Source organism: Aspergillus vadensis (genome assembly GCF_003184925.1).
Source record: "Aspergillus vadensis CBS 113365 unplaced genomic scaffold BO88scaffold_1, whole genome shotgun sequence".
NCBI lineage: Eukaryota > Fungi > Ascomycota > Eurotiomycetes > Eurotiales > Aspergillaceae > Aspergillus > Aspergillus vadensis.
The window spans coordinates 1,185,390-1,202,312 of record NW_020292039.1 but is presented as its reverse complement, the minus strand read 5'-3'; the positions used below and the strand labels follow the sequence as shown (position 1 = coordinate 1,202,312).

The 16,923-nt window shown below is 50.5% G+C and overlaps 4 protein-coding genes across 4 annotated transcripts; 3 read left to right on the top strand and 1 right to left on the bottom strand.

The window, feature by feature from the left end:
- Positions 1–648: 648 nt before the first annotated feature.
- BO88DRAFT_11508 (M28 family metallopeptidase) lies at positions 649–3,718 on the bottom strand. The gene is made up of 2 exons (XM_025701298.1): positions 1,056–3,718; positions 649–1,002 (listed from the first exon to the last, which is right to left on the bottom strand). The coding sequence occupies exons 1-2, from the start codon at positions 3,531–3,533 to the stop codon at positions 814–816; spliced, it is 2,667 nt and encodes an 888-aa protein (XP_025568236.1). The 5' UTR covers positions 3,534–3,718; the 3' UTR covers positions 649–813.
- Positions 3,719–6,718: 3,000 nt separating this feature from the next.
- Positions 6,719–8,976, top strand: erg13 (hydroxymethylglutaryl-CoA synthase). The gene is made up of 4 exons (XM_025705485.1): positions 6,719–7,072; positions 7,153–7,255; positions 7,332–8,413; positions 8,480–8,976. Exons 1-4 carry the CDS (start codon positions 7,013–7,015, stop codon positions 8,615–8,617), a joined length of 1,383 nt encoding a protein of 460 aa, XP_025568235.1. The 5' UTR covers positions 6,719–7,012; the 3' UTR covers positions 8,618–8,976.
- Positions 8,977–10,256: 1,280 nt separating this feature from the next.
- Positions 10,257–12,561, top strand: BO88DRAFT_11180 (uncharacterized protein). Its single transcript, XM_025701274.1, has one exon. The coding sequence runs from the start codon at positions 10,416–10,418 to the stop codon at positions 12,366–12,368; it is 1,953 nt and encodes a 650-aa protein (XP_025568234.1). The 5' UTR covers positions 10,257–10,415; the 3' UTR covers positions 12,369–12,561.
- Positions 12,562–12,888: 327 nt separating this feature from the next.
- Positions 12,889–15,058, top strand: BO88DRAFT_439910 (FAD binding domain protein; the record flags this gene model as incomplete). The annotated part of the gene is made up of 3 exons (XM_025709742.1): positions 12,889–13,574; positions 13,642–14,132; positions 14,226–15,058. The coding sequence occupies 3 exons, from the start codon at positions 12,889–12,891 to the stop codon at positions 14,861–14,863; spliced, it is 1,815 nt and encodes a 604-aa protein (XP_025568233.1). The 3' UTR covers positions 14,864–15,058.
- Positions 15,059–16,923: the final 1,865 nt, after the last annotated feature.

Sequence of the window (16,923 nt, the reverse complement as noted above, 5' to 3'; positions counted from 1 at the left end):
GATGTGTATTCTATAGACATCGATTTCAAAATTGAGTCTTAAATAGGTTAATTAGTTAGTTAGTATTGACGTATGAATTGACTATGCATCCGACTATGATATGTGTCAGGTTGCAGGCAGGAACTACGTAAGAATTTAGGTACGCATTCATGCTAATGGGAAATTATCGTGTACATTTGAATAGAAAGATACGTGAACTAAGATAAATGGTAGGCGTGGGATTGATGAGCCGCTAAGGTATAATGAAAATGAAAGAGAAAGGAAACCTGACATTGACTAAGTAGTAGTGGTAGTAAATTGATATACTCCGAATGCACCATGATTCACAGCAAGGTGCAAAAAGCAAGCACCGAGGTAAAGACGAACACCCAAATGTAGATACATAGGTGAAAGATAGAAGAGACAGTAGACGCATAAGAGGCCCGGATCGTTGGGTGGAGGGGCGTCAAGGTGACTAGATACAAGAAGATATATGATCCGATTGGCATGACATGACACACACACACACACACACACACACAAATGCTTGAAGATAAGGCTTGGGAGGAAAGAAGAAGAGGGCTCGTCAATGCCCGTCTATCAGGAGACAACACGAATGCCAAGGGAGGGAATCTTTTGCGCAGAAGGAAGATACACAAGAGTCAAGAGATGTTGAGGTATACTGTGCAGGGTCGGGAGATGGTGTGTATAGCGGGCGTTGATTTTTTGACAGTGTCGGGTTGTCGTTTGACGGGAGAAAGGCAAGGAGGTAGGTTGGGGCGCAAGGTTTCATGAGAAAAATTGAGAAGGGATTTCCGCTTGGCAGCGGAATGATCAGTTCTTATGGACGAGATGATCGCTCGCGTCGCTGATGATGTTGGAGACCCGGTCAATCCACTCCTGAGTTAGCGTCCAATTGCCAGAATCAATGCTGTCTCGAATGGCTGGGAAGAGAGTAGGGTCATAGCCAGACCAGAGTTCAGGGCCGAAGATGACATGCTTGAATTGTGTGCGGTTCGGGACCTATTCATAGGTGGTTAGTCTTTATTTCACATGAGAAGTGTGATATCACTTACGCCGCCATCTGGCCTGTCGTCGAGAAGATGGGTTTCGAAATGAGCCATCCGCGTATTATGTGCCAGACGCTGAACAGCAACCACGTTGTTCTCAAACCCACCAGCTCCCCAAACAGCATCATGCCAGACCCGAGCCCACTCTTGAAAGTGAGACGCATCGTCCTTGAACTTCGCCGCCGCTTCATACAGGGGCTTGAATGTCACAGAGGTGTCCCGAGCGGTGTTCTGAGTGTTATCGGTAGTTGGGACATTCCTCGACTTGGCATAACTTTCCAGGCCAGCAATATAGCCACCAAGGTGTGCAGCATATGCCTCCAAGTCGAAAGGCAGAACAGGGCTGTCTGCAAGTTGCAGAAGTAACAAACCCCAAAACTGCCCTAGAATCTTGTGATACTGAAATCCGGGGTCACCGAATTTAGTCATCCACTCCCAGTTCTCATAGCAGCTATGGTAGGGGAAAGGTTCGCCGATAAATCCGAAATCGACGCTGGAAGTTCCAGCGATGTCCTGAAAAGCGACGTAGTCGCTTCCGGCACCAAGAGGTCCGAGTCTTTTTTTCTTCTTCTCCCAAAGATCTTTGAGCGTTTCATTGCTGTCAGGATCCGATATGCGACCGAGGATCTGCATAATGACACTCTCGAAAAGCGGACTTCCTGCGGCGTCAAATTCTTTGCCGCTTACACCAACATCGACGTTGATGTAGGCATACGCGTTTTCACGAAGTGCTTGCAATTCCTTTTCAACATGTTCAGTCGAGCCAACGAGGTTGTACTCTTCAGCATCCCAGCTGATAAACTCGATGGTGCGTAGTGGACGCCAGCCAAATGTCAGCAGTTCCCCGAAAACTCGAGCCAGCTCAAGGAAGACAGCCGTGCCACTTCCTGGATCTGCGCTTCCCAAGCACCACGAGTCTCGGTGGTTACCAACAATGATCTTTTTCTCCGGCTGCTCCAACCCGATGATCCTTCCAACCACGTTGTAAATGGGCTGTCTTTCTACCTCATCTTGGATGTTCATAAGATTGACGGTGGGCGACGATGCGTCCCCAGTCCACCACTGATTCACGTCCGGGACACCGCCAACCCACTTGGCCGGTACCTTAAAACCGTGGCCCTTGAGCACCTGCAAAAGCCTTTGGGCATCGCGCCAGGCGAGAGGGATGCTAGGAATAGCCGTCAACCCCTTGCTATCCTCCGGCTTGAGTCTCACTTTCTCATCCGGTGTCGACGCGAACCCTGGCGAGAGTACATCACCGACTACCCATGACATCAAGCTAACAGCGCCTCGTTGTGTCCCGTCTGCGGGCATATAGCGTCCGTCTGGAAAGGCCGGACCCCTAACAAAGCCATCCTCCGCGGGATCGGAATATATTATACAACCAGCTGCACCAGCCAATTCTGCAGCTTTGACCTTCAGGGCCCGATCGCTCTCTGACCCACCATAACGGACCAGCGCTATGGAGCCGTCCAAGGCAACTCCTTGATCTTTGAGGTATTGGAAATCTTCTCGGGAACCGTAGTTTGCGTATACGAGGTGACCAGTGACGTTCCCCGACTTCGAGTGGCCATGGAATACCAAGGTCTGTTCGTTATCCTCTTCCAATGTAGCCTCCCAGGCAAGGTCGGGAGGATCGATGATCGCCACCCTCCGACCGTCTTGCTGGGGATAATTCAAATATACCTGGAATTCTTCCATCCCGACCTCGTCGAAGTTGGCCTTGTTGAACTCCGATGCCACCCATTCCGCCAGAACGAAACTGCCTTCCGTACCGGCAATATGAGGGTATGCGGTCAGCTTCTTCAGATTTTCTGCAATGCTCGTCTCATTGATATGACCCTGAACGAAGTTCTCCACCGACGCGGCGCTGTAGGATTGACCCATGATAAAACGGTTGTTCATGCTGAATAGGTCCGAAATGAAGAAGATGTACACGATGGTGACAACTAGAAGCAGTCCAAAGACACGCAACAAGATCATGCATCCATTGTGTTTGAAGCCCGACCGAGCATCGTCTAGGTAGACGGTAAACCTGAGATTTGGCAAGCTTGGCAAATAACGGCGAAACGGCAGATTGAACGAGGATAATGTACGGGTCAAGTCGTTGAATCGCTTCGAGAACCGCGACCGTAGGCGAGAGCGTTGAGATGATGTTTGCTGACCAGCGTCCTCCACGTCCATCTGGGCCAGCTCCCGCTGTAACTCCTCCAACGAACCCCTATCCGATCCAGATCCGGACTCGAGGTCATCGAGGCTATTCCGAGCGGACTCGACGGTGGGAGGGTGATATCCATGAGGTCTAGTCTCTCCGCGGGCACCCGTTTGGGGGCCGCGCTGAAGCAAGCCTTGTCTTTCGGTGTTGTCGCTCACTTCTTCGGAAGAATCGAGGTGCGATCGGGAAGAGCCCGGGCGAGCGCCGATGGCCTCTTCGTAGGATGGGATCGGAAGGGCTTCATATTCAAATTTATTGTCGTTGCCCATGGCGGGTGATATGGGGCTCCCGAGAGCCGTGCGAGTTGGGTAGTCTCACAGATACCGGGCTAAGCGGGATCATGATCTGGATGGGAAAGGAGTGACAGCCAATGCAGCCATGCTCCCGATCGGAGGGGCGGGAACGAAAGACAAGGAAGGTGAATGTGTAATAAAGAGTGTGTACTTTATGGAATATATTAGGAGGGGTTTAAAGGAGAAAAGGGGAGGGGGTGGTGGTGGTGTTCCTGAAGATGGAGGAAGGACGAGGATGGGTCAGTAGCAGTCGATCGCAGTGTCAGATCTCGAGTAGGTAGCAGTAGTAGTGAGAACTCACTTCAAGTTCCCCGGACCGCCCGTCACTTTGGGGGGGAACATTGAGGCTACGCGTGGCGCAGTCGAGGGGGGGGAGTTTGCTGGTCGGGGCCACGGCTCGACATCCGCAGGCAGAAGGGTTCTGGAACAGATTTCTCCCGACCGATCGATATGTAATCAATCATCCTTAAGGGCTCTGTATCCGCCATTTAGTAGTCAATTTGAATTGGTTGCAACTGGTCATGATGAGGACGAGGCAGAGAGGTATGGATTGAATAATAGAGTAGAAGGAGGGAAGAACAATATACAAGTACTAGTAATAGCAGTAGAAACTGGAGACATACAGTAATGTTGGCCATACATATCCCGTTGGCATCGAGATCCGCTGCCAAATTCATTTGATTGTACTATACTAGAGAGTACTAGAAGTAGTAAGTTGTATAGTATATCGTATATTTTTGTTATAGTAGTGCTCTGTAGTACTTCCGGTATGGTACTAATATCAGTACTGCTTGATTAGTAGTATGTGTGAAGTCGAAGAAAATAATCATGGAGTAGTAATACTACTTAAGTACTGTCAAAGTAACCGAGCAAGCGGACAATGGCTTATCATGATATATATATTTTCTGTCTTCTACTCCGTACTAGTAGTGCCATCATCATGATGGTTCGAACTGCCAATACTACTACTAATAATGCGCGAGTGCTACTATGTACACTCAGAGTACATTGGTACTAGTGTCCTCAAGTAGTCGACCATAAGAGACCAGCTCGAACATCCTGCATCACATATCCATTATTATCATCGTATGGTTGGGCAATTCACATCGTTAAATAGATGCTGCAAGGCTTTTAATCATACAGATGCGTACTTATTACTCCTCTACTTAATCGAACAGCCGACATTATTGCTTGACCTGATCCCTTGCTTTCCACTCCGGTTCACAGCATCTGCAGCACACGCAATTCAGACGTTGGTAATGCTTCAAACCGATACAATTTTTTATTTTTCTCGCACATCCCACTTCGACGATGGAGATCCGACAAATGACCACACAAATGCAGCCCCAAGAATGTCAATCGGGGCTACTTTTGAATCCGAAAGAAAGAAAGGAAAAAAAAAAAAAAAAAGACCTGATCCAATTGACTGATGGTGGATCTTCCCTACCATTGGCACCTACCAAGTAGCCCACTTTGTACTTATCTACTTTTAGTGAAATCTGCATGACAATGTGGGATTTTCGTCAACGACTAATGAGCGCTCCCCTCGGCCCATTTCGCGCCAGAGGGGCACGGCCAAAGATCGGGTATACTCTTCTTCAATGGCGGGCTTGTTCTCGACTCTTTCCGACATCTGAACCCACTGGGACCCTACTTGTGCCTGTAAGTCTCGGCAACATGGAGGCTCGTTTACAGAAAGGGCACCGAAAGCTCCACAAGATAAGATTGATTAATCCCTCAACTTGTTTCACTGTTCCACTCCACGGTCAGGCTATACCGGGTGGATGTGGTCGGAACTGGATTTGGTTGGGATGGGATCGATTCCAGAGAGGTTCCTTTTTGATTGCTTGCTTGCGTTATCCCACTTGTTTGGTATCTGGCGTATGCAGGTGTCGAAGAACGGGACTAAGTTTGGTTGACATACTTACGCTTTAGAACGTAGACGTCACTGCAAGCATACCATAGGCTTCAGCTGGCAGCTCTTGTCTGCCCATTACTATGATTCTCGGTCCATTCGAGTGTGAGTAACGGGGCTATGCTAGGAGGGAAAAAGCGTGATAAGAGGGAGAAGATGGAGGGGCATGCGACACTGAGACCCTACGGGTTGGGCAAGACCATCGGACAAGCCTATCCTGTGTGGTCAATTAGATGTGCAGTCTGATCAGAAAGAATCCGCATAAAGATACTCCGCGTCCAGACGGAGTTTTCCTCGTAAGCAGGTTTGTCGTCATGGGCAATCAATGGCCGGGACGCAGGGGAGAGACAAAGGATACCAGGGAACGCATCCCATTGCCGTGTTAAAGTGCTTGGCATCCTGGGGACAGAAGTGCAACATTGCGGGTTTACATCATGTGTCTGCACTTAAGCTGCATGGTTGTAAGTAGGGTAATAATATTGCAGCAGCAAGCTCCTAAAGTACGGTGGCGTGGATATTGAATCCTCCCGTTCATATCGGCCAGTGTGGGAGAAACATGGGCCGACGTTGATTATTGAGGGCGGATGTATAGTTAGGGTGAGGGCCATATCACAGAGCATGACGGCAAGAGTCGGTGAAAAGGAAAACGCAAAATAGAATCATTCACCCGGAGCAAGATGAGCTGTCGGTAAGACCACTTGGAGCTAGGTTGTGCAATGATGCGTTGGGTGCGAGAGCTGTGGTTGGAGGCAGCCGTATCCTGTTCCCCCGTTTTCGGGACATAGGATGAAGAGTACGGCGTATACCAGATCCTGGACACCATCAGATTTTCTCCCTCTCAACAATTGTGGAAATTAGGAGGTGGATCGTTCTGAGTTGGAGTCCTGTCCGGTGAAACTCCCCATCCACAATTTCGACCCCTTTTCCTGTCCCGGTTATAAGGGAAATTGGTGTATATTGTGGGAAGAAGTTGTTGATATGATGCGCCGTGACTTGGATAACCCCAAGACCATCTATACTATAGATCTGAGGCGGCGTGACTGCCAGAACACCGCCGGGACAACCTCAGGCACCCCAGGGCAGGCCAGGGCGCCGACCAACCACAGCCCGCAGACCAAGCCAGATGGACCCACTAGGCCACGCACTAGAAGCACACTAGCTGATCCGTAAGTATTGTCTGGCTGCATAGGAACGGGGGTCGACCCAGTTCGTTGCTTTTTTTTTTTCTTTTGCCCCCGGCCGATGGCCAGTGACCACCTGGGAAACCGTTCGCCCGCTGGCCTCGGGGGGTCCCTCTAGTATATCGTGAGCTTCACTACTTATACTCTCCTCTTTCACCTTCTCTCAGCTCCTTTTCTCTCCCTCTCTCTCTTCCAACAAACCTTCTTCCTCTTACCTTTAATCATCTTTTTTTTCACCTCCCTTCTTCCCCCCATACATCATACTCTCCGCAATAGCTCTTTCTTGAGTGTTTTGTGATTTAAACTCTACTGTCCCACTTTCCGCTTAATATTTACCCCTCCTCCTTTACACATTCACCATGGCTGCCCGTCCTCAGAACATTGGTATCAAGGCCATTGAGGTCTACTTCCCTCGTCAGGTTCGTGTCTCTTGCCACTTCATTCGATTCTGTTCCTGTCTGTTCTGAGCTGTGTTCTAATATGTCCCTGTTTTTTCTAGTGTGTCGACCAGAGCGAGCTCGAGAAGTTCGATGGCGTGAGCGAAGGCAAATACACCATTGGTCTTGGTCAGACCAAGATGAGCTTCTGTGATGACCGTGAAGGTATGCATTAGACAATGACAGACATCGTCCGCATGTCATGATCGCGTGACAATGCTAACGTGCAACTTCCTGGCAGACATCTACTCCATTGCCCTGACCACCTTCTCCTCCCTTCTCCGCAAGTACAACATCGACCCCAACTCCATTGGCCGTCTGGAGGTCGGTACCGAGACCTTGCTCGACAAGTCCAAGTCCGTCAAGTCCGTCCTGATGCAGCTTTTGGCTCCTCACGGAAACACCAACGTTGAGGGTGTTGACAACGTCAATGCTTGCTACGGTGGCACCAACGCTGTTTTCAACAGCATCAACTGGCTCGAGTCCTCTGCTTGGGATGGCAGAGATGCCGTCGTCGTCTGCGGTGATATTGCCCTGTACGCCGAGGGTGCTGCTCGCCCTACCGGTGGTGCTGGCTGTGTCGCCATGCTGATCGGTCCCGACGCCCCTATTGTGTTCGAGCCTGGTCTCCGTGCCTCCTACGTCACCCACGCCTACGACTTCTTCAAGCCCGACCTGACCAGCGAGTACCCCGTCGTGGACGGTCACTTCTCCCTCAGATGCTACACCGAGGCCGTCGACGCCTGCTACAAGGCCTACAATGCTCGTGAGAAGACCCTGAAGGAGAAGGTCCAGAACGGTACCAACGGCACCGCCCAGGACGACTCCAAGACTGCCTTGGACCGTTTCGACTACCTCTGCTACCACGCCCCCACCTGCAAGTTGGTGCAGAAGTCTTTCGCTCGTATGCTGTACAACGACTACCTCGCCAACCCCACCCACCCTGCTTTCGCCGAAGTGGCTCCTGAGCTCCGTGATCTGGATTACGCCACTTCTCTCACTGACAAGAACGTGGAGAAGACCTTCATGGGTCTGACCAAGAAGCGCTTCGCTGAGCGTGTCAAGCCCGCTCTTGAGGTTGCCACTCTTTGCGGTAACATGTATACTGCCACTGTCTGGGCTGGTCTGGCTAGCTTGATCTCCCACGTTCCTTTCGATGCTAGCGAGTCCAAGCGCATTGGTCTCTTCTCCTACGGCAGTGGTCTTGCCAGCTCCCTGCTTAGCGTGAAGATTGTCGGCGACGTGTCCAACCTGGTAGAGAAGCTTGATCTCAAGAACCGTCTTAGCAACCGTAATGTTCTCCCTCCCCAGTCCTACGTTGATGTAAGTATCCCAACGACCTAATCTTGACTTGCACCTCGAAGTCCAGTTGCTAACGTCTGGTTACAGATGTGTGCCCTCCGTGAGCACGCTCACCTCAAGAAGAACTTCAAGCCTTCCGGCAGCACCGAGACCCTCTACCCTGGTACCTACTACTTGACTGAGGTGGACGACATGTTCCGCCGCAAGTACGACGTTAAGGCATGAATTATGACGAGCATATGATGGACTTGCTTTCGACCTTGCTTCTTTGGACATGACCGGTTGCTTAGACGGTTTTACTAGATTCCCTTCAGCATGCGCATTGTTTATTTGTGGTTCGCCTTAATAGAGCTTGGGGGCAGCGAAAAGCTCCTACCAATTTCCGGGTCTGCTTTTCTCCTTTATATTGGTTCTTAATGTTTCATACGTTGTTCATGTATCCTCCCAGTGAGGAGACCTTCTCTTGTCCAGACAGGAGCTGGAATGCAATTATATAAGACGATGACCAATAATTCCAGACTCATCAGGAGTCATTCAAGGGCAATAATTGATTATAATGTGGCTGATCAAGATGTACAACTTGAGTAACTGTCTGTAGACCTTCACTGTTTCTCTTTACCGGCTTATTGGTTGCTTACTGTAGCATACCTTATCATGTGACATGTGTGCAGAGAGTGGCGCGTTCTTCCTGCATTTCCACCCTGCAGACTGCACTGATTGACCCAAGCGCCTAGGGGACATAACGACAAATAGGCATGCTGCTGGATTCACGGACTTCATGATGGGCGTGAAACCAGGCGTGACCAAGAATAGCAGCAGTTCAAGCTACAAGGTCGCTCTGTTGTTTTATTTCCCGCCGACTCTCCTTTTACAGTGTCTGTCAGTCGCCGTCTGACCCATCTACAACCAAACCTCGTCACACAATAAGCACTCAAGTTCAACCAAAATGACTGTGATTGGTCCAGTTGGGGAGATCTCAAGCACACTGCAGGCTGTCGAACAGGGAAGAGCCACTGAGGCATCCTGACGCCGTCCGGGGTCTTAGCCGGCGCCTACTGTGACGACCTTCAAGACCTCTGATTTATCGACACATCCAGGCGGGGATATTCTTAGAACCTTTTGGGCTTGAGAGTATCGCATCAGTTGATTAGTATTCGTTTTCATTCTGCAAGCTTCGACTGCAATAGCCAATGCCCGTTGAGTGGGCTGCGGCTCCCCCAGGCCCTGGTATCAAACCTCGGCGGCTAACTCTACAACGGCACCCCCCTCAAGCACTACACGCCGTGGAACTGTACCAGTCACTTGCGTTTTATTTTTTGACGTCAAACACCTGCCTGCCGCCGACTAATAGATGCCCCAGGCGTGACGCCTTTGCGGGAACTCAACGATCCTAGTACATTACCCAGAATAGACGAAACACCCAATGTTACCCAATATAGATCCTATGCAGATTTCGAACGAACCATCGTCGGAATAGACTACCGACAGCCTGGTTCAGATCTGAAGAAGCGAAGAAGATGTCAAATATAGAAACTTTTTGACGCGCGACTGTCGATGAAACGCTTTCGCTTGCCCTAGGATCGTTTGCTCTGCACATCATCCAAGCAGATATCGACATCCCTGTGTCGATGGCCCTACCATCTCCATCATGAATACCTAGTATGGTTAGCGACTGGCTGTCGCAATGGAGCCAGATCTGTTTCATGCCCCTGCAGGCAGTTCGATTGATTCTGTATCTTTTTTTGGATCAAGGGACTCAATAGGTCCCAGGTTGAAGAACATTTAATATCCAACCGTTCTCCAGTCTGGCTATGCCTCAGGTCAGTCAAGTCGTTCACCAAGACAAAGCGAACTCGACAACATTGTCTCTTCTTTTGCCTAGTGCATCTCTTTCTTCTCTATTCATTTGACCTTAGCTTCGTACGCGAGCATTCCCTGTTTGATACCTCTTGGGAAGCTGGACTTTCCCGCAATCTTGTTTGCTCTAAATCGTCTCAGACCTGCGGTGACTTTATATAGCAAGATGTCTGTGGAGTACTCTTATTATCGTCCCTCAACCCCTCCTGCATTGCATCTGCAAGAATATAGTGGAACGGGGCATAGCCGCAACGCTTCTGATTCTTCTGTTTACTCCAACAACTCGTCGCCCTGGTCCGTCATCACGTCGGCTACCAGCCCTGTAGTTGACTCGCCCCCGCAACACCACCATGGGCCTACTCTTCTTCCGAAGATCAGACCTCAAGACATTGTGATTGAGCCTCCACCCGCCAGTGGATCCCAACGTCAACGGCGGGTGCTGTCAAACACACGCAATCCTCCTGATTCTTTACCGCTTGCTTCCAACCGCCGGTCAAGCCATCGGGTTGCTGTTGAGGCCTCAGGGTGCATTCCTATGGCATCCCCGGCCGTGGCGTCGCCAAAGTATACCACTCGCAATGGCTCGTCATTATCATCTCCCGTGAGCGTTACGCCGGCGCAGAAGCGCAAGGCGACGAGCGCGCACACTCGATCAGTCTCTGCCTTCAACGTCGAGGATCCAAGGACAAGTCGATGCGGATATCCAGCATATCGACAGGTCATCAGATACGCCTCTCAACCACAGAGTTCCCCTACCACACCGGCTACGCCCGCCACACCCAATATTATAGTGTATCCGCCTTATGCGCCTCACTCGCCAGCGGAGCCATACTATCCCAAAGTGTACCCTCCGGTGCAGGTGCCACTCATGCTTCCCGGCTCACCATACGGGTACGTGCGAGCGTCGAGTGCACAATGCTCTCCCATCGGTCTTGTTCACCAGACCGAGAGGACGAACTCTCAGTCAACCACCTTGCTCTCGTACCTTACCACTCCGACACAAGCAATCAACCTCGTGCGCAACGTGAACGTGATTCCGACACGAGGCTTGCACGATTACTTTTGGTGGGACATTCGGAACTTGCGCAGTTGGACTTCGTTTTCTCTATCCACGTTCAACTCTATCAGTGGACTTCCGAAACTTCTCAAAACCGCAATCCCTTCGCATCTTACGCCTCTTAATATCCTTCCGAGCTCTTATTTGTCCCCAGATTGCGAGCCAGCTCTAGTCAACGTCATCCGAGACATCTATGCACCTCGTATCAATGCTGCCTTGGCAGTCTCGCAAGGCCCGGATCACTTGTCCCTCTACGCTGTTCCTATTCCGCGTGGGTCGCCTAACAAGAACTATGGCGGGCCTCATTTTCTCGCCAACTATGCGTCTGACACCGAACGAACAAGCTCGGGCCTTGCCAGAGGACGACTCGTTGGTATTGTCAAGACCTTCGACCGCTGGAACACGGGAATGCGCAACGAAGCGCCTCACCGCAGGGTGGAGTATTTGAACGGTCTAGCACATCTGCAGCGATGCATGCGCGAGCACTCTTGCCGCTACGGCTTCATTCTCACCGAGATCGAGCTCGTGTGTGTACGGGCAGGTTGTGACGAGGGCGACGATGTGCCCTACTTTGGTTTCCTGGAGCTGTCTGCGCCAATTCCAACCAAGCTCGCAATCAACCAGCATGGGCATGACTCGGGGCCATATTCCAGTACTTATGACTACCCGCATTCGCCCACTCCATCCAGCGACAGTTCCTTGGCGAGCCAGTCGCCCATACTGGATAGCTATCCAATTTCGGATTCCGATGAGCTGGACGTGTCAATGACCGCCAGTCTAGCTTTGTACTTTTTACTGATGCTTTCAAAATCGGTTCCCTTGCCGTCACAACCGTCTGCTCATCTCAACGTGGGAGGCCCAGGTGCCCTGACCCGGCAGCGCATCCTACCGGAAAAGAAAGACAAATGGATCCCGGAGCCCCAGATTGGGGAGCGCCGTGATGCGAAGCGAGTGCGAGGTTGGGTGTGGCCCCAGGATGCCTGGCATCGTCGAGAAGGTGGAGGAGCTTCTCGTTCCCGAGCAATGACGACGGAGCCCAGACCCAAAAAGTGGCACAAATAATATACGTTAATCTTAGCGGAGACAGGTTTCTCATTGCTGCTACTAATTTGGTTTGTTGTTATATAAATTTTGTCTTATAGTAATGTAATGTCTTTCCATATGCCAACCGAGCATACTTTCACAGTACAGGGCCAGAGCCATTCATCAATAGCGTCAAATCTCACTCACAATGACATAAACCCTAGCATAGTAGCAAATCATGCCCTGCAGTCACCTCCAAGGTCCCCAAACCATTCTCCAAACTCCAAACACATAATCAATAATGATGATCCCGGCTTTCCGTTTTGGGCGACAAGGACCTTGGGGATCCAAGTACCCGGGGGAGTGATGAGCACCACCACCATATATTACCTATTATCTATTTATCGAATATAAACCCTGCTGCATGCACTTATTTGAACAATCAATCACTCAAGCAATATCTCTACTCTACTATATCGCATTTACTACCTACGAAGCCTCCACCACCAATCACACATCAACCATACATACTACACACCAACCACCTCACCAACCAGACATGGTAGGCAAAACCACCACACCACAATCATCCTCATCCTCCTCCTTCCCGGACATCCTCGATGTCCTCATCATCGGCGCCGGCCCCTGCGGCCTAGCAGTCGCTGCGCGCCTCCGCGAAGAAACCCCCTCCGCTATGTTCACCGACGACGAACACCAACGCTACCACTGGATCAACAAGCACAGTGGTCGAATGGCATTGGTACAGGCGCACCGCGGGAAACTCAAGGGCGTGAAGGCGGAGAAGTGGCAGAGGTATAATGATGATGAGCATTATCCTAGACGGGGGTCATCTTCGTCTTCATCTTCCGGTTCTGGGTCGGGTTCTGATTCTTCTCCGCCGTCGTTGTCTTCGTCGGTTTCGTCGGATGATGGGGTTTATATGGGGAAAAGGGATGATAAGAATGATAGTGGCTATGGAAATGGCAATGGGAATGGGGGCATATCTACGCTCGTACTGGATAGTTCCGGGGACAAGTGGATGGAGAGGTGGAATCGGGCATTCAAGACATTGGAGATTGAGCAGCTGCGCAGCCCGATGTTCTTCCATGTGGATCCCAGGGATCGGGATGGGATGTTGGCGTATACGAGGGAGGTGAGGAGGGAAAGGGATTTGTGGGAGATTTCGGGCTGCGTGGGGAAGGAGTTGAGTAAGCATAAGAAGAAGAAGATGAGGTCGAGGGCGCAGTAAGTTGTTCCGTATATGAAGTGACTGATATCCTGTGTTTGGTTTGCTAACTGTGTGGGTGAATAGGGCCGTTGGTGAGGTCGAGATTGATGAAAGAGATCGTAAAGATTACTTCTCGCCGTCGACGGACTTGTTTGAAGATTACTGTGGGAGCATTGTATCGCGGTATGGACTGGACGCGCCGGGAATGATCAGGCAGTGCGAAGTAAATGATATATCCTACGACTATCACTCTGAGTTGTCGCCGTCTGACAAGATCTTTACTGTTACTACGGCGGAGGGCAATCGGTTTTATAGTCGTGTGGTGGTGCTGGCTATTGGGCCGGGGAGGACGAAGATACTTCCGTTCAAGCTGACCAGTGAAGAAGAGAAAGGGGCTTGTCATAGCACGGAAATTCGCATGTTCCCGAGTATCAATGTGAAGGCCAAGATTAAGCAGCGTCAGGAGACGAATGTGGTGGTTGTTGGGGGTGGACTGTCGTCAGCGCAGGTGGTGGATATGGCCATTCGGCGAGGTGTGACCAAGGTTTGGTTTCTTTTGAGGTCGGATTTTAAAGGTACGTACTAGACAGGTAGTTGGCAGGTTGCACAGCCTCCTACGTGATCCATCCAAACTCAGACGTGGGGGATGCTGACCAGATGATTTTTAGTCAAGCACTTCGACCTCGCATTGAACTGGATGGGCAAGTTCAAAAACTTCGAAAAGGCAGCATTCTGGTCCGCAGACACGGACGAGGAACGCCTTGAGATGATCAAAGCCGCGCGTAATGGCGGCAGTATCACGCCACGGTATCAGAAGATTCTGAAGCAACATGTGGCAGCCCATCGGCTTTCTATACACCCACGCACCGTCATCTGCGGCAAGGAGTACTGCGCCTCCTCGCGCACATGGCGTCTTACGACAGATCCTCCGATCCTTGACCTTCCTCGCATCGATTATATATACTTTGCAACAGGCATGCAGGCCGATGTGAATGAGCTCCCATTGCTCCAACGCATGAACCGTGAGTATCCGATTGAGACTAAGCAGGGATTGCCTTGCATCACGGATGACCTGATGTGGCAATCGAATGTGCCACTTTTCTTGACAGGCCGGCTGGGGTCCCTTCGTTTGGGACCCGGTGCTGCCAATCTTGAGGGAGCGAGGCTGAGTGCGGAGCGGATTGCCTGGGCGATGGAGGATGTGTTGGGTAGAAAAGGATCAGAGGATACGGGGTCTGAACGATCCAAGCAGTGCTTTTGCGGTTTGGGGAATCGGTATGCTGAGCTTGCCAACGTGGACGAATAAGCCGAGGCAATGAACGAACACGAGAATAAGATTCGAGGCTGTCTGTGGAGGCTGTAGTACTGCATATACCTCCTCACTGCGGAGTTTACTCCTGAGAATGGCTCACCATGATGATGAAGATGTGCCTTTAGAGAGACATTGATGCTGTATGTTAATTTACTATACGGTATGAAATTTACAGACAAAGATTATTAGTGGTTGTATAGCAATTGGAGCCAATAATACCTGAATAACGCTGAAAATACCAGTCGTATGTATAATTGGCGAGGCTGATTCGGGCAGTTTGTTCATGTTGAACAACTGTGCTGCTGCCTGCTACACACAACTTAACCCACCTTCATCTCATCTCATCCCACCAGATCGCAGCTTTGTTGCCTCCGTGAGTGTCATTCCCCCATCAACCGACAGATCAAGCTTCTAAGCCTCACTCAAATCGTCCACCTCAGCTGGCAAGATGCAAGATTTGCCATCGTGAAGTCCACTCAGCAGAGCCTAGACACTCACCAGCCACACCCGCAGTGCCTGATCAGAGCATCCAATCTCCGCATCCGAGACAGCTCGCAGCACCAGCATGAATTAATCGCCGCATCCAAAAGCCATTCGTCATGTACAAAGCCTCAGTCAGTTGAAGTCATGACGCCACATCAGATAATCTTATTTTCTAGGATCTCGGTGATTTCCTCAGCCACAGGGGGGGGGGGGCGAAACAAACTTGAAAAGGCGAATAGGAACAATCCGTGGTAAGTGTGGCGCAGGAGGTGTGGCCGTGCACATTCTTCAGGATAGAGCCAACGTGATTGAATGCTCGAGGCGAATGAAAGGCCGGATCACCAATGCGCACTAGGAAATCTGGAACGCAACTAAAATTCATTGGCGGCAACGGCATGTCGTGACTCCTCATTGACCGACTAATCGTCTGACTTCCGAACTAAACGAAGGAGGCGCAGCCGCCCGCTAGGAACTCATTTGCTGGAACTATACCTCACCCGGCGGCAACTTCCAAGGGCCACTTTTCTCTCGGCATTTCCATTTGGAAGGGGTTTTTGAGTATGCGTTGATTGCAACGCTCCACTCAGAGTTCAGCATGCGTCATTTGTCCAAGGTTTTGCGCGCGCCTCGATACAGTTGATGAAATGTGATTGCAGGCTTGTGATCGGAGGTAGACCTTCCGTTTCTCTAAATTCCCCCCTCCTGGTTGCTTCTTGCATTCTCATAGGAGAGATAAGATTACGCTGGAGATGAACAGGAGCTCCGTCGGCGTCTAGACTGAGCAATATAACTTGCTTTGGTAGAGTGGAGGTGTCATGGCGTCTTCAACTTTAAGATAAAGCGCTTTGGGTATATACCCCCGCTCGTTAGTTGCAGCCATGGGTCATATCTCTCCACCCCTTGGTCTACGCCGTCGGTGATAGGACGGATTGAAGGAGGCTGTGCAGCGCGTTGTGATGCGACCAAGCATATGGGTCAAATCAACTCACTCACACTTCATGGTTGTTTTGGCGTATGGCAAAAGCCGGACTCTTGCTAGCCTCTTCCTCGGACCTTGCAACCGCTTCCTTTTTTCATCCCGTGCTTGTTGGGGAAGGCCCTTGGCGTTACAATATCTCTTCTCAGTGCCACGGATGATACGAACCAGACAGGAGGATTGATACGAAGAAATCCGTTATGAGACAATCAGACTATTAAATTTTAGACTACCCTTTTCGGAAGCACAGCCCCCAGACCAGATCTACTAATAACGGGTGTCGCTCGGGCACAGAACCAAACAGTAGCAGGTGCAACACTTTGAATTTGATACTGAATTCACCAGGATTTATGCCCATTTCTTTGTCTTTGCCAAATCAGATCTCGTTCCGGTCGCATCAATGCAGACCCCAGACGAGCATCCTCAGTCTGGCTTCTTGAACCCTTTCGGGGTTTCAGATAGAGAGGTATGTTCAACAGCGCTAGAGCTTAATGAGAGAGCCATATATTCATACGCTTACCAACAGCAGCACCCTATATCATCCGACTCAATACGAACAAGCATATCATCTATTCGACCTTCTTCACCCGCGGAC